Source organism: Lycorma delicatula, chromosome 6 (genome assembly GCF_047948215.1).
Source record: "Lycorma delicatula isolate Av1 chromosome 6, ASM4794821v1, whole genome shotgun sequence".
NCBI lineage: Eukaryota > Metazoa > Arthropoda > Insecta > Hemiptera > Fulgoridae > Lycorma > Lycorma delicatula.
Genome location: NC_134460.1, coordinates 120,779,832 through 120,805,374, shown reverse-complemented (window position 1 = coordinate 120,805,374; position 25,543 = coordinate 120,779,832). Strand labels below are relative to the sequence as shown.

Here is a 25,543-nt window from a genome sequence, read left to right as displayed (position 1 = left end):
TTTTACAATCAGTTTATAATTATTAATAAATCAATATATTTCAATTAAACAAAAAAGTTAAATTATTAAACTAAAAATTAAATAAATTATTAAACAAAAAAGGAAATGAAGTAGAATTCGAACCGATGTGCCTTCCCCTTGTAAGATCCAAATATTTCATTAGCCTCCTCCTTGTAAGATTTTATAATTAAAATATTTCATTAATTAAAATTTTATTTGGCTATAACTCTTGAACCAACGAAAATAAGTACCATTTATGATATATCGTTCTAAACCTTTCAATGAGGGCTTATTACTGCAATTAATAGAAAGTATAAAAACCAAATGATTTTGGGTTTTCGGCTTTTTTGATCAAATCGATTGCAATCAAAAGGGGAGATGCACAATTGATATTACATCAGTCCTAAATCCAAAATTTCAACATTCTGCGGCTAGTCGTTTTTGAGTTATGTGGAATATATACGTACGTACAGATGTCACGCCGAAAGTAGTGCAAATAGATTCAGGGATGGTCAAAATGGATATTTCCGTTGAAATCTGAAAATCGAAATTTTTAGCGATCACAATTCTTCCATTACTTCGTACAAGGAAGTTAAAAGGACCATTAATTTTTTTTATTTTGACTGATCTATATTCTTTCCCATTATAATATGCCATATAACAGCATATATATCGCTAGAGCCAAAAACTAAACATTGACTCTGACATGATAGTAGTATTATAAAACCAGGAAACATGTTTAATTGCAAAAAAAAAAGTATTTTTATATTTACTTCTACAATATCTTCATACAGTATTTAAAACTAATATTTTGCAATTTTATAAATTACATTAAATTATACAAAAACCTACGCATACAATTAAAATGTTGAATAATATATTCCGTAGCTATGGATTTTATGTCACTTATTAATAAAGTCTTCCAATTAAACATTCCATGCACTTAATTGTTTCTTTTTTCCTTCAATCATTACCGTCTACAAGCTTTGCGTGATATTAAAAAATAAACTTAATTAATGAATACGTGAATAGAAATAATTTCTCAAAATTTTGTTACTTAATTTTCATTCATAATAATAGTTCTCTTAAAGGTTTATAACCTTCACAAATTCATACAATCATTTATTACAATTATAATATAGTTTTTCTTGAATAAAAATATTTTATTTTTACTTATATAATTTCCAGACAAATTTAGATTTTCAGTAATATTTAAAGTGCCAGCCTCCATGGCACAGTTGTAGCGTTTTGGTCTTTCATTCGAAGGTCCCGGGTTCGTATCCCCGTCAGGCAAGACAGTTTCATACATGCTACAAATCATTTAGTTCATCCTTTGAAGCAATACCTAACGGTGGTCCCGGAGGTTAAAAAAAACATAATCAACTTATATTTACAGAACTCACTTTAAAACAGGTTCTATTATTTATTCCAGTAATTCTCAACTTTTTTAACTAACGCGACCACCAAAAAGTAACAAAATAGTATGTAATGAATATTTTGTGAAACCCCTCCAACCACAATGCAATGGAATGTAATTAAAACTATTTAGCTGCATTGATAGTGACGGGCATGAACATGGATGTATGAATTGTACAAACATGAGTAATTTACTGATTCTAACTTGATGTGTAGGTGTTCTTTGTAATTTGATCTGCTTGCATAATATTCGCTGTGGGAGCGTCATATGATACGTTTGATACAACATATGATACAAGCATATGATACGTTTGAACGTATCGTACTTTCAGCTGTATAAAAGAGGCGTAAGGGTTTGAAGAACGTCAGTTTAATTTCGAATGCAAAGCGTGCGTCTGATGACTTTATCATCAGTTAGTTATTAAACTAAAGAGTGTAGTTTAATGAAACTACACTCATTAGAAGTGTAGTTTCATTAAAAATAATAATAATTGATGTTTAGGTTTTTATTTCCCGGTCAAACGTTGTAACTGTTTTTTTTTTTTCAATTAGATTCTTATGCAAAATGGATAAATTTGTGAAAAAAACGAAGTGAGCGATTTACATCCAGTTAATCGATTGGTTAAAAACAAGACTGTACAATGACTTATTTAAATTATGGTTTTACGTCATTGGACGGAAAGATACAGTGCGTTGTTTGCTTTTAAGTCCTATCCGATAAAATCATGAAACCATAAAAATATATTCGATACTTGGAAACTAAACATCCGTATCATAAAAGCAAGTCCTTTCAATCTTTCGACAGAAAATTACATACTTTGAGAAATCAAGAAGCTTCTATTTGAAAATCAAATCATACTAATAGAAATACACTTGAAGCATCTTATCTCGTAGCACTAAGTGTAGCTAACATGTCCAAACCCCATACAATCGCAGAAAACCTCATATTTCTTGCGGCAATTGATGTGGTCAGTGTTTTAGTACGGGTGATCATGCAACAGGACAATGTCTTTTTGATATTTTTTATGAAGATACTAAAACTATGACGTAGATTGGACAATGCTACAGTATGTAGTGAAGATGCAAAGGCGAAAACAGGAAAGAATATTGGATTACTGGAAAAATTAAAAGATCGTCTTATACCAAGGGCGGAATCAACGCACAGCTTCCTTCAGAGACATGCTGTTGCCATAAAAGATATGCCGGAAAACCTCAAGACTTTATTTTGTAAATCTACAAAAATGGTTAATTTTTTTTAAAAATTGCAGAATTTTTGCTCAACAATGCAATTAAATGGACGATAACAAAATATCTCTTCTTTTCCATGAAGAAGTCAGATGGTAATAACGGGGGAAAGTGTTATCCTGGTTACTGGAATTCCGATATTAATTAATATTTTTCCAGGATAAGCAAACCTCAATCTCAATTTTTACTTACGTGTACGAGGTAAAAAAGAATTTCAGTTTTCATATTTCAACGGAAATATCCATTTTCACCATCCCTGAATCCATTTTGACTAGATTCGGCGTGACGTTTGTACGTACGTATGTATCTCTCATATTCAAAAACGATTAGCCGTAGGATGCTGAAATTTTGGATTTAGGTCTGTCGTAACATCTAGTTTTACACCTGTTTTTTTGATTGCAATCCAAAACGTTTGGATTTAAGAATTTTTCTTAACTGTAGTAATAAGCCCGCATTGAGAGATTTTCAACGATGTATCAAAAGTGGTACTTATTTTCATTGGCTGCAGAGTTATAGCCAAATAACATTTTAATTACTAAAATGTTTGGATTTTACAAGGGGTAAGGATATCATTTGGAGTCAGACTTCATTTCCTTATTTTTAAATTTGAATATTTTGATTTATTAATAATTATTATCCTCTAATTGCAAAAAAGTTTTACAATAAAAATAATTCAATAATAACAATAAAAAAAAATATGAAAAAATATCAGAAGTTATTAATGAAATAAAATTTTATGTACTTTTATTTTAAAAATATGTAGTTATATATAATTTAATAGGCATAAAAAGAAGTTATGAGGTGTCCACATCAGATTTTGTTTATTATTAATTGCCGGGAAAGTCATGCAGAAATTTACCAGTTTTTATATATCTTATTTTATAGTTCCATTTTTGTTTTCGTTTATGGATTAGAACTTTCCAGAGCCGATATTCTGTATCATCTGTCCGAGATATTTAAATCTTTCAACTATTTTAATTTTACCATAGTAAGGTTTTAGAATCTTTAGTTTACTTTTAAATAATTTTTAAATATATTTTGATATTTATTAAACATTCTGTTTTACCATAGCAATTTTCTAATCCAGTTTTTTCTGTGATTTTTTTACTTTTTTATTTTTTCCCTGATGAATTAATCACCACAACAGGGAATCTTGTACATGGGAATAAGAAACAAAATTTTTTTGCGTATGAAAAATGCCTTGCCTGGCTAGGATTCGATCCTGGGGCCCGTAGTTGAAAGCCTGAGACGCTACCATTCCATCACGGAAATCGGGGGAGTGGAACTTTCTATTTGTTTCTTTATTTAAAACGTTAATACTCTACAGATTTATTTAATTCATTTTTTTTAACCGAATAAATAGTTGAGTTTGTAACACATAATTAGTAGAGAACTTGCAAGAGAAAATAATTTAGAAAATATCATTGCTGTAAAAAGCATATCCTTTTCTTTCTTCTATTATTCTGTTCCTTACTATTTGTTTAGTAAATGATTTTAAAACTATTATTTTTACAATATTTTGAAGGCAATATCGAGTTAAATTAATATTATATATATATAATTTTGTTTTCTTTTATTTTTCTTTATTCCTAATTAATGGTGTACAAAAAGTTTTAACAAGTAATGACTCAGCAGGAAAAGAAATAATGAAAAAAAGAGAGGTTAAAGTAAAAGAGAAAGAAAGAAATGTTATTAATCACGCCAACCCCTCATTAACCCTACTTCCAACCCATAAAGCGCAGCAGAAAAGGTGAAAGACATGACAGAAAGAGCGAGTGGTAGAGGAAGGTTTATGAAAAAGCTTTGTTTCATAAATATCTTTACATCATGCTTGAAAGACTCAATCAGACATCAGAGTGTACTGGTGTACAAAGCAGATAGACGATAATAACCACTTTACAATTAAGATGAAGGCCTCATGGGCTGGGTACACCCGCTCCTCACACAGCAACCTTGGAATGAATAAACTTGATACCGTACTCCCACTTTGATATACGAGTATTTTCTCTTCCCCACCCATCAGGACTAACGTTTTAAATTCATCATCTTTAGTCTATTTGTACGTTCTCTTTTTGTATATATAATTTTTTTTTTATAAATATATATATATATTTACTTATTTACTTATCCTCCTCTATGAATCATGAGACCTTGCCGTTGGTGAGGGGGCTTGAGTGCTCAGGGATACAGAGTAGCTGGACCGAAGGTGCAACCATATCGGAGAGGTATCTGTTGAGAGCCAGACTAAGGAATGATTCCTGAAAGAGGGCAGCAGCTCTTTCAGTAGTTGTTAGGGGCGTGAGTCAGGACGACTTAAACGGCCGTATCAACATCACTCAGTCCTCTGAGTACTGCGCAGCTGAAAGCAATGGAAAACTACAGCTGCTTTTTTTCCAAGAAAATGTGGCTCTCTGCATTTTCACATACCAATAATGGAGGCGCCTTCCTTGGTAAAATATTCCGGAGGTAAAATAGTCCCCCGTTCGGATCTCCGGGTGGGGACTACTAAGGAAGGGGTCACCAGAAAATTAAAAAATAACATTCTACGAGTCGGAGCGTGGAATGTTAGAAGCTTAAAAAAGGTTGGTAGGCTAGAAAATTTAAAAAAGGAAATGGGTAGGACAAATGTGGATATAGTAGGAATTAGTGAGGTTCGGTGGGAAGAGGAAGGCGACTTTTGGTCAGGTGATTTTAGAGTAATTAACTCAGCGTCAAATAATGGGCAGGCAGGAGTAGGTTTCGTGATGAACAAGAAGATAGGGAGGAGAGTGGAGTATTTCAAAACGCATAGCGATAGAATCATTGTAATAAGGATAAAATCAAAACCTAAACCGACAACAATTGTTAACGTCTATATGCCTACAAGCGCCCATGATGATGATGAGGTAGAGTGTGTATACGAAGAGATTGATGAAGCAATTAAACACGTACAAGGAGATGAAAATTTAATAATAGTTGGAGATTGGAATGCAAGCATTGGAGAAGGCAAGGAAGGAAATATAGTGGGTGAATACGGGCTGGGCAAAAGGAATGAAAGAGGGGACCGACTTATAGAGTTTTGCACGAAGTATAATTTAGTAATTGCCAACACCCAATTTAAAAATCATAATAGAAGAATATACACTTGGAAAAAGCCAGGCGATACTGCAAGGTATCAGATAGATTATATCATGGTTAAGCAAAGATTTAGAAATCAACTCGTTGACTGCAAAACTTACCCTGGAGCAGACATTGATAGCGACCATAATTTGGTGATAATGAAATGTAGATTGGGGTTTAAAAACCTGAAGAAAAGATGTCAGATGAATCGGTGGAATTTAGAGAAGCTTGAGGAAGAGGAGGTAAAGAAGATTTTTGAGGAGGACATCGCAAGAGGTCTGAGTAAAAAAGATAAGGTAGAAAATGTAGAAGAAGAATGGGAGAATGTTAAAAAGGAAATTCTTAAATCAGCAGAAGCAAACTTAGGCAGAATAAAGAGAACTGGTAGAAAACCTTGGGTTTCAGACGATATATTGCAGCTGATGGATGAACGTAGAAAATATAAGAATGCTAGCGATGAAGAAAGTAAAAGGAACTATCGGCAATTAAGAAATGCTATAAACAGGAAGTGCAAACTGGCGAAAGAAGAGTGGATTAAAGAAAAGTGTTCAGAAGTGGAAAGAGAAATGAACATTGGTAAAATAGACGGAGCATACAGGAAAGTTAAGGAAAATTTTGGGGGACATAAATTAAAATCTAATAATGTGTTAAACAAAGATGGTACACCAATATATAATACGAAAGGTAAAGTCGATAGATGGGTGGAATATATTGAAGAGTTATACGGAGGAAATGAATTAGAAAATGGTGTTATAGAGGAAGAAGAGGAAGTTGAGGAGGATGAAATGGGAGAAACAATACTGAGATCTGAATTTAAGAGAGCATTAAAAGATTTAAATGGCAGAAAAGCTCCTGGAATAGACGGAATACCTGTAGAACTACTGCGCAGTGCAGGTGAGGAAGCGATTGATAGATTATACAAACTGGTGTGTAATATTTATGAAAATGGGGAATTTCCATCAGACTTCAAAAAAAGTGTTATAGTTATGATACCAAAGAAAGCAGGGGCAGATAAATGTGAAGAATACAGAACAATTAGTTTAACTAGTCATGCATCAAAAATCTTAATTAGAATTTTATACAGAAGAATTGAGAGGAGAGTGGAAGAAGTGTTAGGAGAAGACCAATTTGGTTTCAGGAAAAGTATAGGGACAAGGGAAGCAATTTTAGGCCTCAGATTAATAGTAGAAGGAAGATTAAAGAAAAACAAACCAACATACTTGGCGTTTATAGACCTAGAAAAGGCTTTCGATAACGTAGACTGGAATAAAATGTTCAGCATTTTAAAAAAATTAGGGTTCAAATACAGAGATAGAAGAACAATTGCTAACATGTACAGGAACCAAACAGCAACAATAACAATTGAAGAACATAAGAAAGAAGCCCTAATAAGAAAGGGAGTCCGACAAGGATGTTCCCTATCGCCGTTACTTTTTAATCTTTACATGGAACTAGCAGTTAATGAGGTTAAAGAACAATTTAGATTCGGAGTAACAGTACAAGGTGAAAAGATAAAGATGCTACGATTTGCTGATGATATAGTAATTCTAGCCGAGAGTAAAAAGGATTTAGAAGAAACAATGAACGGTATAGATGAAGTCCTACGCAAAAACTATCGCATGAAAATAAACAAGAACAAAACAAAAGTAATGAAATGTAGTAGAAATAACAAAGATGGACCACTGAATGTGAAAATAGGAGGAGAAAAGATTATGGAGGTAGAAGAATTTTGTTATTTGGGAAGTAAAATTACTAAAGATGGACGAAGCAGGAGCGATATAAAATGCCGAGTAGCACAAGCTAAACGAGCCTTCAATAAGAAATATAATTTGTTTACATCAAAAATGAATTTAAATGTCAGGAAAAGATTTTTGAAAGTGTATGTTTGGAGTGTCGCTTTATATGGAAGTGAATCTTGGACAATCGGAGTATCTGAGAAAAAAAGATTAGAAGCTTTTGAAATGTGGTGCTATAGGAGAATGTTAAAAATCAGATGGGTGGATAAAGTGACAAATGAAGAGGTATTGCGGCAAATAGGTGAAGAAAGTAGCATTTGGAAAAATATAGCTAAAAGAAGAGACAGACTTATAGGCCACATACTAAGGCATCCTGGAATAGTCGCTTTAATATTGGAAGGACAGGTAGAAGGGAAAAATTGTGTAGGCAGGCCACGTTTGGAGTATGTAAAACAAATTGTTGGGGATGTAGGATGTAGAGGGTATATTGAAATGAAACGACTAGCTCTAGATAGGGAATCTTGGAGAGCTGCATCAAACCAGTCAAATGACTGAAGACAAAAAAAAAAAAAAAAATTTACTTATATATAAATACTACAAAGGTATTTTTTAAAGCTCTTCCGCTCTTTCTCTCTCTCTCTCTCTCTCTCTCTCTCTCTCTCTCTCGCTCTATCCCTTTCTCTCTCTCTAAATAGGTATATTTATTACAGACAGAAGAAATTTTAATTAGCATTAATTAATTAATTTAAAATAATGATAAATAAATAAATAAATAAAATATTCTAAATGCTTACACAAGAACTTCTACATCCAAGACCTAATTAAATTTAACAATTATTATAAAAATCTGATGTAGACACCACATGATTTCCTTGTACGCCTATTAAATTACATATATACATATTTTGCTGCATTTCATTTAAACTTATTCCATTTGAAAGTGAGATACGTTCGTTCCTCCAATTCTTTAATAAAGTGGACAGTTACACAATTGCTAAAATAGTAGTTTTTATTACAATATAGTTATTAATTCAAAATCTTTGATGAAATATTAGGTAAAAGTCCTTTATTACTCGTATTACTAGATCAGTATTATTCGCATCTTCGTGAGTTGCTTATTAATAAAAGTTTTAGATTTCTGGTGTGTCATATAAACAAAAGTTAATAATAATTAAACTATTCCTGATGTCATAATGTAGGAATCAAAAAAATGTGTAGGACACTAGGTAAATCGATGACAAATCGTGTACGTGAGATGATTAAGAATAAAGAAGGATATATTAATTATTGCGTATTTACAAATTGTACAACTGTGAGTTGTTTTTTTAATTATGTAATTTTTTATGATATAACACCCGTGTCCGGTTAATTTTCGCGCTACTATTTGTATTTTGCTAGATCTGATAAGCTGTTACTATTTTTCTTGCTTTTCCTTTAGAGATATAGGTTTTTCTGTTTGTAGTTTAGCCACTCTCCCAGATATCTAAATTTATCAACTCTTCTATGAAATAATTATGAATACATATTGATAGAAATCTTGTAAATTATATGAATAAAACGAAAACAGTTTGAAATAAGAGTGTGTTAGTCGTTTTTGGCTAGTTGGCAATAAATTATAACTTTAAAAAATCTTTCTAATATAAAAAAATGTAATTGATCAGGACGTTAGGTATGTGTCTGATTGAAGAATTGCAATAGCAACAAACAATGAACATTTTTTGATAAAATATTTGAAAATTTTAAATTATAATCATGATATGAGGATGTCACATATGAAATATCACAGAATAATTTAAATTTTAAGAACGACAATAAAAGAATAAATTGTTTAAACTGAAAAAATACCACTAAAAATGATTAATGAACCAAATTTTCTAATAACCACCTTCATAGACAATAAGTTTAAAAAATTAAAATGTACAAAACTTAACATTCAAATTTATTTAAAACTAACCGCTTTTTATTTATCTAAATTATACCTTTTCTCTCGGGTTCGATTGCCGGCTAATTCTACCATACCTACTACTTTGCCTACTGTTTACCTACTGCTTTTTTATCATCTCATCTTCCTGGTTAAAATACGTCAAAAAGCAGCTGTGAGGTTATATATAAGAAAAAAAAGTAATAATTTTTTATTATATACGGTATCTTTCATTTCTACCATCAGTTTATTTAAATATTTTTATACCCTGTACTACTAGGATAATAATGACTAAACGTTATTTAGCTGTTTTGTGAGCATTATTTTAAAGCCAAAGTTGAATTAAGCTGAAAAATTAAATGTGTATATTATCACATAAATTTTCTCTTCTCTTTATATATTTATGTAAATAAAATTCAATGAAAGGCATTTTATTTTGTATCCAAAAATGTAAAAAGCTGTTTTAAAGTTTAAAGTAATTATCTAAAATAATATCTTAGTTACAAAGAGTAACTCACGTCTAAAATTGAAAATTTAATAATAGAAAACTCTTTCAAATTTCAACCAGATATTGTTCAGTGTAAATATACAAGTTTAATATAAATTTATAATTATTATACTTTTATTAAAACATCATTATAAAGTGTCTCTTCAATTAGTACGCTTAACTATAAATAATTCATCCAGTTTTTTTTTGGTTTTTTTTTTTTTTTTACATTACATTTAGGAAACATATATGATATGGAATGTATTAAGTAATAATTCCATTTAGATATTGACATATTTTTTACTAGAAAATAATATAAATAATAATATATAAATAAAATATTCATTAAAAACTTAAATCAGATATAAATTGTCAATTAATCACATTATTCTCCATATAATAATTGGTTGTTATACGGAGCAAATTGCCAGTACTATAATACGATCGAATACGCTTATTTTGATAAAATATAATAAGGGATCAAGCAAACAAAATAAAAAAAAAATGTGCACTCTAAATGAAATCTTCTATCATAGTACATCACATGCGAATAATAAAAAAAAAAACATCGCAACAGAATTACTATATCAGCAAGAGAGATTTTAAAAGTTACTTACGATTAATTACAATTTTTAATTTAAATGAAATCTCATTTTATTAATAAGTATACATATTTCATGAGTTTACGTTAAAGGTAATAAATAATATTAAGTAAATTTTTAGGAATTTTTCTATTCATTTTCGTATGTACGATGGTCATTAAATAATTAAAAAAAAAAAACAGCTGTGGAAGCAAAGCAATTTGTAGGAGAGTTATAATACTATCAGAACAGTAAGTTGGAAATTCTGTGATGACTTCTGATCAACAGATTGAGTAAAATTGTTTTGTTTATAACCTCAAATCTTATTTTACGATTTCGAGTCCTTTTGAAGTTGGAAAATTAGTCGTACAGCAATCAGTGATCTGTTTTTTGTTTTCTAAAGATGAAAATTTATTAACATTTACTCTCGCATATTTAAACAGTATGCACAAAGTTGTATGAAGCACAGAAATTTGTACAAGAAGGTAGAAAAATTTAATGAAGGTTGAGTTTCAATGACTAACGAGCACCGTTTTGGACGTCCAATTGAAGTTTCTACTCCAGCACTTGAAATTCGCAAAGAGATGAGTTTCCCTGATCTAAGAAGCCGAGGACACCAGTTGAAATTTTAGTGAAAAATTACTAGTATGTATTGATACAGTTAATAACATTATCACCAAAATTTTCAAGTACCATAAAGACGGGTTACAACAGAATTGACAGATCACTATAGGAGACAAGACATCGTATCTTCACAGAACTGAAACCAAGGTATCAGTGGGAAGTTGATGCTGTTTGCACAGTTGACATGAGATGAGACATGGATTTACCAGTATGAACCAGAATCAAAAAGACAGAACGTGGAATGAAAGCACACAAATTCAACTGTCAAGAAAAAAGTTTTTTTTGTCGTCAGTCATTTGACTGGTTTGATGCAGCTCTCCAAGATTCTCTAACTAGTGCTAGTATTTTCATTTCGGTATACCCCTACATCTTACATCCCTAACAATTTGTTTTACATATTCAAGAAAAAATACACAACCTACTCATTAGCAGATAAAATCATGATGGAATTTTTTGGGGGATGCAAAAGGTCAGATTTTTGTCTATTCCTTGGAATATCAGAGACCTAATATCAGCGCATACTTCTGTGACATGCCTATTGAAAAGTGACACCAGCAGTTTTGAGAAAACGCCCTAAATCTCTGTGCAAAGCCATCATTATGCTTCATGATAATGTCCAGCTCGGGAAACCATCGGCGAATTACAACGGGAACTACTACCTTATATCCCATACAGTCCTGACTTGGCCGCATCGGATTTCCATTTTTTGGTCTACGTGGTAAGAAGTTAAATATTGATAACGACGTCAAAGAAAATGAGCTAAATTGACTGTGACATCAAGAAAAATATTTAGTTGTAGCAGGCGTAAATAAGCTGATTCAGAGATGAGATAAGTGTATTAATCTTGGTGAAGATTACGTTGAAAATTGTAAAAAATGGCACGTAGATTAAAGAAACAGTTTTAACTCCAGAGAAATTAATTATTCAACGACTGTCGTATTGAAATATAAAATACATGAATTCGAAATGTGATCTTTTAAGAAAACTAAATTAATATATTTGATGAACAAGAAGACTGTAACAGTGCGAATAGTACATATAAATAAAATCTATATCATATTTTGTTAAGTAGGAATTAATCAGTTTCAAAATAATTTAAGCATTTTTACAAAAATAAATATTTTGAGGTTTTCTGTTACTATAAGAATGGTTAAAATCGACTTCTATTAAATACGATGAGTAGCGATTTCTTATACCATTGTAAATTAAGCTTTTCAATATCTGAAATTAATGTATATATATATATATATATATTAATTTCAAGAATACAGGGTAGGTGGCCAACAACAACATAAAGAAAAAACTTTATATCAACATATGTCCTAAAACGCTTAGCTTACCGGCTATCCGCCTCTTAGTAATTTTTACATAAAAATTTATTTCTCAGGAATGGTTCACCATATCGAGCTGAAATTTTGTATACTGCTAGAGGATTAAGAGGTTTACTGGTATAAAAAAAAAAATAACTTAATCACTCAATCCATTTAAAAATGGCGGCCATGTAAACCTTTTAATTAATATCTTTCCAACAGCTGGTTTATATAAATGTTGTTATAAAAAAAAAATTCTGATATGGACACCACATGACTTCCTTGTAAGCAAATTAAATTACATATACACATTTTTTTTAAAATGAAAAGTACATAAAATTTTATCTCGCTAATAATCTTTTATATATATATATATTCATTTTTTTTCTATTTTTATTGGTGTTATTGAATTATTATTTATCGTAATTTTTTTGTACAATCACAGGTTAATAATTATTAATAAATCAATCTATTTAAATTAAAAAAAAAAAATTAAAAAAAGAGATGAAGTCTGATTCGAACCGATATGCTTGTAAGATCCAAATATTTCATTAATTAAACTTTTATTTGGCTATACCTCTGGAACCAATGAAAATAAGTACCATTTATGATATTTAGTTGAAAAGCTCTTAATTAGGGTTTATTAATGCAGTTAAGAAAAAGTCCAAAATTCATTTTTTTTAATTTTTGCTTTGTTGGACACTTTTGGTTCAATCAATTGCAATAAAAAGAGCAGTTCACAACTAGATGTTACAACAGTCGTAAATTTTAATATTTCAACATCCAAAGGCTAATAGTTTTTGAGTTATGCGAGATACATATGTACGTACGTACAGACATCACGCCGAACTAGTCAAAATGGATTCAAGGATGGTCAAAATGGATATTTCCGTTGAAATCTGATAATCTATATTTTTCGTGATCACAGTACTTCCTTTACTTCGTATAAAGAAGTATTGTGATTGCAAAAAAATTAGGTTTTCCTTTACTTCCTAAAAGGAATTAATAAAACGGTAAACATTTCATGTCAAAGAGAATGACACCTTATTTATTCAAATCCATTTATAAATAATAAAGTTACGTCAAAAATTCTTGAAGTGAATGACGCTAGATTAAAAAACCAGACTTTTCATTTTCTCCTGCTTAAAAATTAAATAACTGGACATGATCTCAACTGGAGTAAATTTATTAGTTTTATTATGTAACAAAGAATTATAATTTATTAACACTGAAAATATTACAATAAAATAAGATATTAATAAAATCATGAAAATATTATTATAATAAATTATATTAATAAAGAAAAATTTGTATTACACGTTTTTCTTTTAATGAACAGATTCTGAATTGCTTTTTTTTTCAATTAAATTTTATTTAATAGCAATAAATTATCTTATCACATAATAGAACGTTAATAAAAAGAAATTATAGTAGCTATTCAAAATGATAACCCTTATTCGAAGTATATTCATCCAAGCGTTCTTTCAGTGACAGGACCCTTTCAAAGATGCCAGATATCTGACCAATCCTCTCATTCAATTTAGAATTCTTGTAGATTGAGAAGTCAGATTCATTATTTTTATACAAGTAAACCTCTAGATACCTTAGCAGAATACGAAATCTTAGCTCGATACAATTAACCAAACATGAGAAAAAGTTTTTATGTTAAAAATAGAAAATGGCAGATAGCCTGTAAACTAAGTATTTCTGGACATATGGTGATATAAAGATTGCCTTTATTTCGTTGAGGGGGACCATCCCTTTAATTCTTAAAACTGTTGTACCTTTTAAGAAATTTATTTTATGAATCTAAAATACTTTAAAAAATTCTATTTGTTTATTTGTACAGTAACAGCAGGCTTATTCTTACTTACATTTACCGAGGAATGATAATGAATTTTTTTGTAGCGAGCGAAAAATTACCATACGTGAGGGGGATTCGAACCTGGGACTTCTGGATGAAAGGCTGAGACGCTATCACTCCACCACGGAGATCGGCTTCACTATTTAGGCATCCATATTTATATCGTCTTCTAACCTGTACTAAATAAAAAGGAAGTTACTGAAACGGTTAGATTTGAATTTTTAAAATCTGGAATAAAGTGATGGATAATAATTAAGAATCAAATTTCTCATTACAAAAAATTCTACGTCACTAGTCATATTGTAATCAATAACTTATAGGACACGAATTTCTAGTTCAGACTGTAAATTAATGTTGTAACTATCCATCAAGCTCCAATCAAAACCTTTAAAAATAATTATAAACGCTCTGTTGGACATCACGAACTTTATAAATATTTATTTAAATAAACACTAAATGGAGATACTCGACTTTCAAGCATTAGATATCATAATAAACTGGCTTATCACCCAAATTCATTGGAGCTCTCATTCCATCATCATACTTGATAACAAAATGAAATGTCTATTACGTATGCAAAGCTTAATAAACAGCATTATGTTATATGAAAATGTTATATCTTACGACCGATGTTGCCAAAGTTAACTTATCTTTCTCATTCCTATAGTTTTCTCCACCTTTTTTCCTAGAATGCTTTGGTACTTCAGGCGGTAAATAAGTAATGCACATATTTACGAAGTAGGAGTATGTCAGCTTTTACCTTTGAGTATAATATTCACGTACCCGTGCATGCGTGCTTTAGTGGTAGAAGGAAAAGCGAACAACAACTGCATTGTAAAATATACAACCAAAAAGTAATCCCTTCTACCATATAATTCGCTATATTCTCACGAGCGTAATTGAAAATTACGGAAATTCATCTGGTTACAATTTTGTTTGCAATATAAAATATTTTTTTAAGTTTTATAATAAGTATATATTTAAATTAAGCTAGTTGATCTTTTATTCAAAAGCAATTAATTATTATACTTTATTCTGTTTCAATTTTTCATTCTTTGTTTCTACGAAATTCATATTTTTATACGTGTTTCAATTTTACATTATTTATTAATGTATAATATTATCACAAATGAAATTTATACAAATTGCCTCCTTTATGATACAAAAAGCTTTTTTTATATTTACATTAAACTTAATATTTATGAAAAAAAAGTTTTTAAAGGATAGTTTTATACATATTTTTTTAATTATTTCAGGCTCAATGGGATTACGACTAACAGAAGTTAGAGTAGCACCGCATACGGTTAGAGGTCACAGCACAGTACTTGAATGTGAATTCGATTTACAAGGAGAAACATTGTACTCAGTGAAATGGTATAAAGATGGCAACGAATTCTATCGTTACGTACCAAGAGATAAACCACCGGCTCAAGTTTTTCCGCTTCCTGGAGTACATGTTGATGTAAGTTTTATAGTATTTTTTCTATTATTATCTTCTTTTTTCAAGTTGTTAAAATTTTATTACTTACAGATACAGTAATACTTGTAAAATCTTATTTTCGTATAATCTAATATTGATGATTTTTTTTGTTATTTTAAAATTTATTTATTTATATATATCTTAGATACGTTCTTTTTTATTTAATAAGAAATCCGTTTTTAAAGCTTTAAAAAAGGTGGTAATCATATTATTGAACTTTCCTGCATTTGAACAGAACTTTAAAATTAAACCTACCCTCCCTGTAGTAAAATTAAAAAGTTATCTGTATCACGCATTTAATTATTTTCATTACTTATCCAAAATGTATATTGAAATAAAAAAATAAGATTTATATACATTTGTTATAGTAATGAAAATATTTAAATTTTAATTCGATAAGATTAATATTTTATATTGAAAGATAATAATAATAATTTTCTCTCTCTCTTCCTCTTTCTCTCTACATATGTCGTAGGTAAATTGAAAAATCAGGCTTATTGCAAAGCTATTGTCTAATTGGAAAATTACTGGCTAATTAAAAATTATAAATACAATCTAACCAAACTCAACCTACGCTCGCTTCCCTCACTAACCGAGCGTAGGTTAAGTTTTTTTAGATTATATTTATTACTTATATATATAATTATAAGCAACAATACAAATATATTTCAATTTCCAATTAGCCGGGCGCATTGCAATAAGCTTGATTTTTCAATTCGCCTGCAGATATATATCTATATAAATAAAAATGTAAATGTTCGTTTGTTCAAAATGTTAAATCTCCAAAAATTCTTCACCGATTGCATTGAAATTTTGACACAAGGTTGCAGTTAAATACCCGCGTTTTTTTATATACCTCTATTTATTTATATACCTAAGATTTTACACCTGTTAAGGTAAAAACATGTTTTTTTGAAAAACAGTGTTATCTGCAGGACGTAAAAGCAACACACACTACACTATATATTTTACGATTCCATTTCAATGTTTCCGATGTGTGTGTCCGCTACAGACTAAAAAACTACTGGACCGATTTACGCGCGGGGCAAAAGGAGAAAGGGAAAAATCAAAAAAGGTAAAAGAGAAGAAGGCGGAAATGGAAAACGGGGAAAAGGAAAAACAGAAAAGGAAATGGAAAGAGGAAAGGAGGAAAAGAAAACGGGGAAAGGGAAATAAGGGAAAGAGAAGTGGGGGAGGAAAAGGAAATGGGGCAAAGGGAAATGTAGGAAAGGGAAGGTGAAATGGGGAAAGGAATATGGTAAAAGGGAAATGTTAAAATGTTATGAAGTTCGGTAATGTTCATTTTCTTAATGTTTTATCAAAATTTCAATTGTATTCATTTAATCTATTTCATTTAAATATCAGTTAAAAATAAAAATAATGTTTAGGACAAAGATCATTTTCACCTTTGTGAATAAAAAAGTCATGGAATTTGAGGCAATGAAAAAAAGGGTAATTCACACGCATTCCATACATCCACAAAAACTGATGGTATGGAGTATGGTTGGCGCACAACCTGGGCTAGGGAAATAATTTAGCCCTATTTCTTGGACACCAACATCAAACGTCAACATCAACAAGAAATAACATCAAAAGATACATCAACTTCAACAAAAAACATCAACATCATTCAAACATCAACAACAAAAATTCAAAACCAGCAAATCATCCACTCCAAGAAATATCAACACAACAAAAACATCAATATAACAACAAATATCACATTAATAAAAACATCATCAACCTCAGCAACATCAATATGAAAAGAAACATAAATATAAACAAAAGTAAAACATAAATCATAAAACACGAACCATAAACATAAAGACACATCATAAAAATTAAAAATCATCAACATTAAAATAAACATAATCAGAAACATCAATATGTACAAAAATATCAACATCAACAAACAAATCAATATTAACATTAACACCGGTATTATTGTTACGGTGAATGTTGTTAGTTATCATGCGTCCTCGAGAATTATTTTTGTCAGAATTGAAAGATGTACGGTTTAAATAGAACCTGCCACACAATACGTGAAACTATCCAATTATTGCAAACCAAATTTCCAGGTCATGTAATCTCTCGTTTTCAAGATTAAGAATGGGATAGAAATGGCCCGGTCGTGTGATCTAACACCTTTCAATTACTTTATGTGGGGTTATTTGAAGCGTAACGATGATGTCAATAATCTAAAGATATTGAATGAATTTGCCGCTTTATTGAAGAAATTGACTTCCAGACAGGTGAATATGTACTGGAAAATTTTATTGAAAAATTTGACCCCTGCCGTTGGAGCCATGGTGGTCATTTCACTGACATATTATTATATATTTAACCTCCTACACTTTTCTTCATATTACAATATAAATATTAAATACTATTGAAAAAAAGGGAATTTTTTCATAATAATCGTAAAATACCAGTTCATATTGAGACACAATATATCTCTCAATGATTAAATAAAGAAATAATTTTTTCTTTAAGTAATTATAATATATAAGAAAAAGGTTATCGGTAGGAACAATTTACATTATTTTATAAATTGTAATTAGTAAAATTATTTTATTTTGTATGCGTTTATTTTTTCATTTTCATCGACTCTATATTTTGTGAAAATTTTACATAAGCTGATTTACATTATCGTAACATTAAAGTTCGACAAACTTATTTATTTCTAAAAATAACTACAATCCGGCTAAAATGAAAGAGGACAGGTAACTTTTAACTGTTAAAATTTTATAACTAAGATTAATCATGTTGTCCTTTACGTACTTTATTAATAAACACTTAAACATAAAAAAATACGTTATTACATCGAAGTAACATAAATTTAATTACAATGAAGTTAAGTATGTAATATATATTTGTTCCATATTTATTAGAATCAACTACTATTTACTTTGTCGCAGTTAAGGAGTCAGTAATGACGTATAGAAAAAATGGCTTATTATCCATGTTTCCCCACATTTTTGTTTAAATATACTGGTATCTTTAAATAAGTTCTTACCGAAATAAATAAGTCTTCAATTTTATATATATTTATACATTTTGTTGCATCTTTTCAACTGAAACTCAAGTGTTTTCTTCCTTAACTAATGTATAGTAAGTTTGAATTTTTTTTACTTTTAATAATAGTGAAAAAAAAAATTAATGCATATTAAATCAAGGCAAGGAAAAAGGCGGGAAAATGTTACATGGCTTATGTTTCATCACACACGATTTTATTAAATGTTTTTGCCAATTTTAACGAAATAATGTTTATGAATTTACCGTTCAAACAACAACAAAAGCTAACAATATCCTGATCATTTTCAACTGTTTCTTGAGTTGTGTTTTTTTTTTAACACAGCTCTAACCCCAACGTTTTCTTTTTTATAACTAAAACACAAATATTTTCAGATAAATCAAAAAGTATCAAAAAGTATAAATAGTTCGAACGAATGAATCTTTCATGTGCCGCCCGGCGCACCACCATTGGTCCGCTCTGCGCCAAAAAAAAAATGAGCACTTACAACAAAAAACCTCACGCACTCACTTTTTACTTTCTTGTACGAAGTAGAGGAATTATTGTGATAGCGAAATATTTTGGTTTTCATATTTCAACGGAAATATCCATTTTGACTAGTTTCGGCGTGACATATGTACGTACGTTTGTATCTAGCATAACTCAAAAACACGTACGTTTGTATCTAGCATAACTCAAAAACAATTAGCCGTAGGGAGTTTAAATTTTGGATTTAGCACTGTTATAACATCTAGTTGCACCACCTTTTTTGGTTGCAATGGAAATTAAAATAAAAATTTTTGTTAATGAAATATTTTGATCTTAAAGGAAAAGTACATGGGATCGAATCGGACTTCATTTTCTTTTTTTTACCTTTTTTTTAATTAATTTTTTCAACTTTCCTCTTTTTTAATTTAAATATACTCATTTAATAATTATTAACCCGTGATCGTAAAATAATTTTTACAGTAAATAATAATTCAATGATAATAAAAAAATTATTAGTGAAATAAAATTTTATGTACTTTTTAAAATGTGTAAATGTAATTTAATAAGCATTACATATGTGTACATGTAATATATTTGGTGAAGCATCTGATTATTTTATATTAATTGAAAATTATAATTTAGAATCGTATTATTTTTGGATTTTCTAGTTAAATTTTATTTAATTATTCCGGAATTTCTGTTTAATTTTATCTACATTAAAGTTAACTACACAGTAACTGAAAAATACACCCCCACAAAAACAACATATATACTCAGACAGACATACGTGCCTGATCTTTAATAAATTGGGAAAAAATCTTGTCTTTTAATTCAATACTCTGATATTGTCGGACAATATTATTCGTAAGTCGGAGTTGATCATCATTTCGTTTATTTGTTTATTGTTGCCAATCTTTCAATCGCTCTTTGGTTTGGTATAATTCTTCTGAGCTTAATTTATGTACACGTTCTCTAGTTTTCAAATTTTCTTTCTTTTTATATTCATCATCCTCTCTTAATATTTTTATTCTTTCCTTGGTCTTAACATTCTCTCCCCCCTCACATTCATATTCTTCTCGTTTTTTGAGATATATTTCTTCAAGTTATCTTTATTTTTCCTATATGATTGTTTCTTTTTTCATTTTTGATTATTCATCAAATAATCCAATATAAAAACTAATATTTTACACCGTTAGGTCGAAATTAACATTTGTAACCAGTAAACAGGATTTCGCTAAACGGAATAGTTTAATTATTATTAACTTTTGTTTATATGACTCACCAGAAATCTAAAATTTTGTTAATCATTAAATTACGAAGATACGAATAACACCGATCTAGTAATACGAATAATAAAGGGACTTTTACTCTCTCCTAATATTTCATGTAAGAGAGTTGAATTAGTAATTGTATAAATATTTTATGTTAATAAAAACAAATATTTCAGCAATTGTCTAATTGTCCACTTTATTAAAGAATTGGATGATCGTATCACACTTTTAAATGAAATAAGTTTATATGAAGTGCAGCAAAAAAATGTGTATATGTAATTTAATAGGCGAACAAGGAAGTTATGTGGTGTCCACATCAGACTTTTTACGGGAAACAAATATTCATTACGTTATTACTATTTTTTTTATATTCACTATTATTTTTGATACTTATAAATTATTTTATTTTATTTAAAATAAAGTGTATAAATTATTAAAAATAAATTAATTATTAATCTGATTTTATAAAGTAAATATTAAATAAGTTAATAAAAACTTATTATATCTTTATAAGTAACAACAAACAAATTAATTCCAAATTACATAAGAGTACACTAGCTTCAGGAACAGTATCATAATGCAATTTAATAATTTATTCAGCAAATAGTTCATATAATGAGATTACGAATGAATTTAAAATAAGAAAACATGGATTAGTACCCCTAGAGAAATTAACACTTTTTCATACCCTTCACAGAAAGGATTGTGTTTTCAATTAGAAAAAAAAGAGAAGATTTGCATAGTATTTTAAATAAATAATAAAAGTGGCGTATTAGGGCGCATGCCTTTACCCACCCACAAACACGAAGCCAATTTTTTAAGAGATGTTAAACCATTACGTAATCTCTACATTTTTACTGTCTTTACTCTTTCTTTCACAATCAATGCTTCTCTCACTCTCTCTCTCTCTACCCTCTCTACACTCTCTCTTCTCTCTCTTTCTCTTTGACAATTTTTTTCAGTTTTCCAATCAGTGATGGAACATAATTTTTTTAGGAAATGATTGATTGAGTTATTCTGTAACTTTGAACCTGTTATTCTTTCAAACCAGATTTTTTTATACATTTAGATTTTCATTTCAAGTGAAACTAACTACATTGTAGACAAAAATTTTGCATAATTCTGTGTTGCGTAATCGGTTCGACAAGAATATTAAGAAACAGAAAAATATTAAATAAAATAAAAATAATAAATATTAAGGAATCGACAAGAACATTTTAAAATTCTTAAAATGTAATATTTACTCTGGAATAAATTACTCAATAGAAAATAAATAAATTGTGCGTCACAAATACAATTCTGATTTTACTATGAAGTTTGCAATAACTAATACAAAATTAACAAGTTATTATAACAATGAAATACCAATCAAAAATCAATTATTAACTTGAAGAATTATTTACTTCTAATGTTTACAAAAAGACTTATAATTTTATCAATGATAATGTCACTTTGTCACCTGCTCACAACAAAACTACCGAACAAGTTATCGTACTAAACGAGAGATAGAATTACCGCACACTCACTTGGAATGTCACCGCACACTGTGTTTACATATATAGCACACTAAAATTGAAGTTCGGAACGAAACAGAACTCAAGAATAACTGGGAGCAGGGTACACATCCCCTAATTAATTGTAGACCATGGACAACAGTCCCTTGCTGCTGGGTCTTTCTTATTATTGGACGGGTATTTGTTTGTTTAATGTCGGTTATATATTTATTTTTGTTTATAGACGGAATTGTGGATTGTGTTCCGATCCTTTCAGATCAATGGAAATATCGTTACTTGGGCTGTCCTTAGGAGAGTAGCAATATATTAACTTTTTTCTCCCGGCATGATTCCTCTTTCGTCCGTCCACTGAAGGCCTGTCGGTGCTTGCGCCTTCCAGTCAAGAGGAATACGCCTGTTGGGACCCTAATTGGAGGATGCAATGCTCTTCCTTTGCTGGAGAGAGTCGCATGTACTGACGATGGGCCTAAATTGTAATGTAGAAGAAAGAAAGACGGTAGGTAGTTGAATTAAGGATTCATAGACTCGTCTTCACATTTGCCATCTTCCTTATCTTGCGTTGTCTGGACCGGATTCTTATTTTGATAAGCAGTTACTTCTTATTTCTTCTTTAGTCTGCCTTTCCGTGTTTCCAGTTGAAAATAATTTACAGATCGTCAATATGCTGTAAGCCCTGAAAAGGACAACGCAAGGGAAAGTGCAGGCTTCTTCTCTCTCCGGTAGGCAACTGCAAAGTTTCTTCCATCGTCTTCGCTATTTTCCGGCGGTCTTCATCATCTTCTGGAAATAGGATTAGGATATCGGGTTGGATATAATTTGTGCGATAAAACATTCGCGTACGCGAGGAGGCAACGATAGGCTTATCTCGTTTAAGTAAGAAGTCGTTTAAGCATGTTAAGTAAGAATATCAACAGTCTACTACTTATAGACATACGAGTGTCTAGGAAAAGTTTGGTGAGACCGCAAGGTCGAATAAAGATACCCTTTTTTTCTTTTTTTCCGTAGGAAGTGGGAAAATTTTCCTGAACCAAACGCCCAGCAGCCCGCACATACTGTAGGTGTGTGGGGTTCACTGCATATGCGGTGGGACCCACTAAAAACCTACTCACTCACGCAGGGTGGTGCTGGAATTGACGTAAAGGTACATTTCTCATTCACACCAATATTTATATAAGACATTCAGACACTATTTACACTCAATATTTACAATTAATAATATATTCAGCTTAGAATTAATAATAATTAATAATATGTACAACTCAAAATATATACACTATAGCTATGCCGGCCTCAGACAACACGAACGCTTCCCGCAGGCGCCATTGGTGACGAAAATGCCGAGACAGTCATCGCCGTCCTCTGCCGTCCTCTTCCGACTTTTCCTTGCCCTCCTCTATTAGTTTCTGCTGTAGCACCCTTATAAAATACCAGGCACACGCAGTCCACTCCTCACCGGGAGAGAACATCGACCGCATGACTCACCCCCGGTGAGTTCAATCGCCCCGCGGTATTTCCTGCCTCCCTCTGGGGCACACAAAGAAGGCGCACTTCACCATATCCACGTCATCGCAGTACTGGAAAGCTCTATGCTCCTGTTTCCAATCCTATAGAAGATTTACATAACACATTTAATCGATATTTACAATTAATAATATTTACGATATTTACAGTTCCGAATTTACACTATAGCTTTGCCGGTCTCAGACAATAGGAATGCGTCCTGCGGCAGTCACCGGCGACGACAATGCCTAGGCATCCCCGCCACCAACCCCCCGAAGGCTGGCGTCCATCGCTGTCCTCAACCGACTCCGTTACTGACTCCATTAGTTTTTTGCTGTACCTTCCTTTTAAACCATCGGGCACACGCAGTCCATCCCTCACCAGAAGAGAGTATCAACCGCATGACTCCTTCCAGCGAGTTCAAATCGCCAGGTCATATATCCTCCCTCCATCGAATAAAGGTGTCCTTGATGTAGCGCTGTAGTGAGTCTGTAGCACCTGCAACAGATCTACTGAAATTCGATTGTATTCTGCAGTATTTACAGTTCCGGGCCTAGGAGTTGACCTGCGGTATCAGCAGCCTTTTGCTTGTTTGACCGTAATCATTTCTATTGTCCGAATCTTCATTATTATTTTAGAAATTCTTTCTATTACTCCTTCTTTGTTCATTTTTTTGGATATCTTTTCAATCTGTTTGTAGATTTATGTTCTTCATTTTTTCTTATTCTGGTACTTTATAATACTAGAAGCTTCTCTACCCGTAACAATATATACGATTAACCAAATTAAGAATAGTGAAAATAGTATGATTCGGAATCAAAGTTTTGTATTAATCATCGAGTAAAATAAATTATATTTTACTTAAAAATTACTTAAATTAAGAAAATATAATGTTGTTAAACAATAATTAAGGAAGAAAACAACGTTTTAACTGTAAATGTAGATTTTTTTCAGTCGAATAAAGACTAAAAAATTTGTTGAATATATACGAATTACTATCCATGTAGTTCTCATAATGGCAACAACGATTTTTATAAAATTCAAATCAAAATATTTGTTTCAGTTGTACAAGTGATACTGGATATATATATGTATTAAAACATTTTGACGAGTCATCAATGTCTGTGTATGGGGTATCAATCTATGTGTGGGGTCAAGCATTATCGTTATGAAAGACAACACCTATACCATCGATCAATTTTGGACACTTAAACTCAATTTTTCGATGTAATATTTTCAGTCATTGATGGTAAAGATTAGAATCAATCGGTTTTCCAGGCGGAAGCAGTTAATGGTGAACAATTACTTTCTAATCCCATCACACACAGCATCTCTTTTCTTGGCATCAATTCTGGCCTGGTCACCGTCTGAGGAGCTTAACCCTTTTTGACCATGATTTTTTTGTACATTATTGCCGAAAAGTATCTATTTTTCACAACCCGTAATGAACAATTTCAAAAATGATTCGATTTCGTTCTGTTTTTGCAACGATTCACAGATGGAAATTCGATGCATTAAATTTTTCATTGTTAAATCAAGTGATACTCATACATTGAGTTTTTTTTGTATCTGAGCTTCTTCTAAATGGTAAAATTATTTTGCGGTTGAATTTTTGATCGTTACTGATAACATGACTGCTAATGTGCCGGTTTTGCTCAATTTTTCCATGGTTTTATCCATATTTTCATTATTGGTCGATCAGAGCGAGATTCATCATTGACATCAACATTTCCAGATTGAAAACGCTAGTCAGTTTTATGCCGCACTTTCTGATACAGGATCATAAACTTCGTAATTCTTTTATTAGCCTAAGTTGCATTTTTTCCTTTTTTATAATAAATTTTCAAACTGTATCGAATTTTTTGTTTATTTTCATTCATTTTCAAGACCCAATTTACCGCTAAATAAATAACGTAATATAAATTTTTTTTTTTTTTTTTAATTAGTGGTATGTTACTTTTAAAAGAAAGCATATCATTTCCAGACTTTATTA

The 25,543-nt window shown here is 30.6% G+C and overlaps 1 protein-coding gene across 1 annotated transcript in view; it reads left to right on the top strand.

The window, feature by feature from the left end:
- The window catches only part of LOC142326814 (cell adhesion molecule 2-like), a 710,325-nt gene that overhangs the window by 546,183 nt on the left and 138,599 nt on the right, over window positions 1-25,543 (top strand). The window contains exon 2 of the mRNA XM_075369527.1: window positions 15,540-15,745. Coding sequence (XP_075225642.1) covers window positions 15,540-15,745 — 206 coding nt within the window. The remainder of the gene's footprint in view (window positions 1-15,539; window positions 15,746-25,543) is intronic.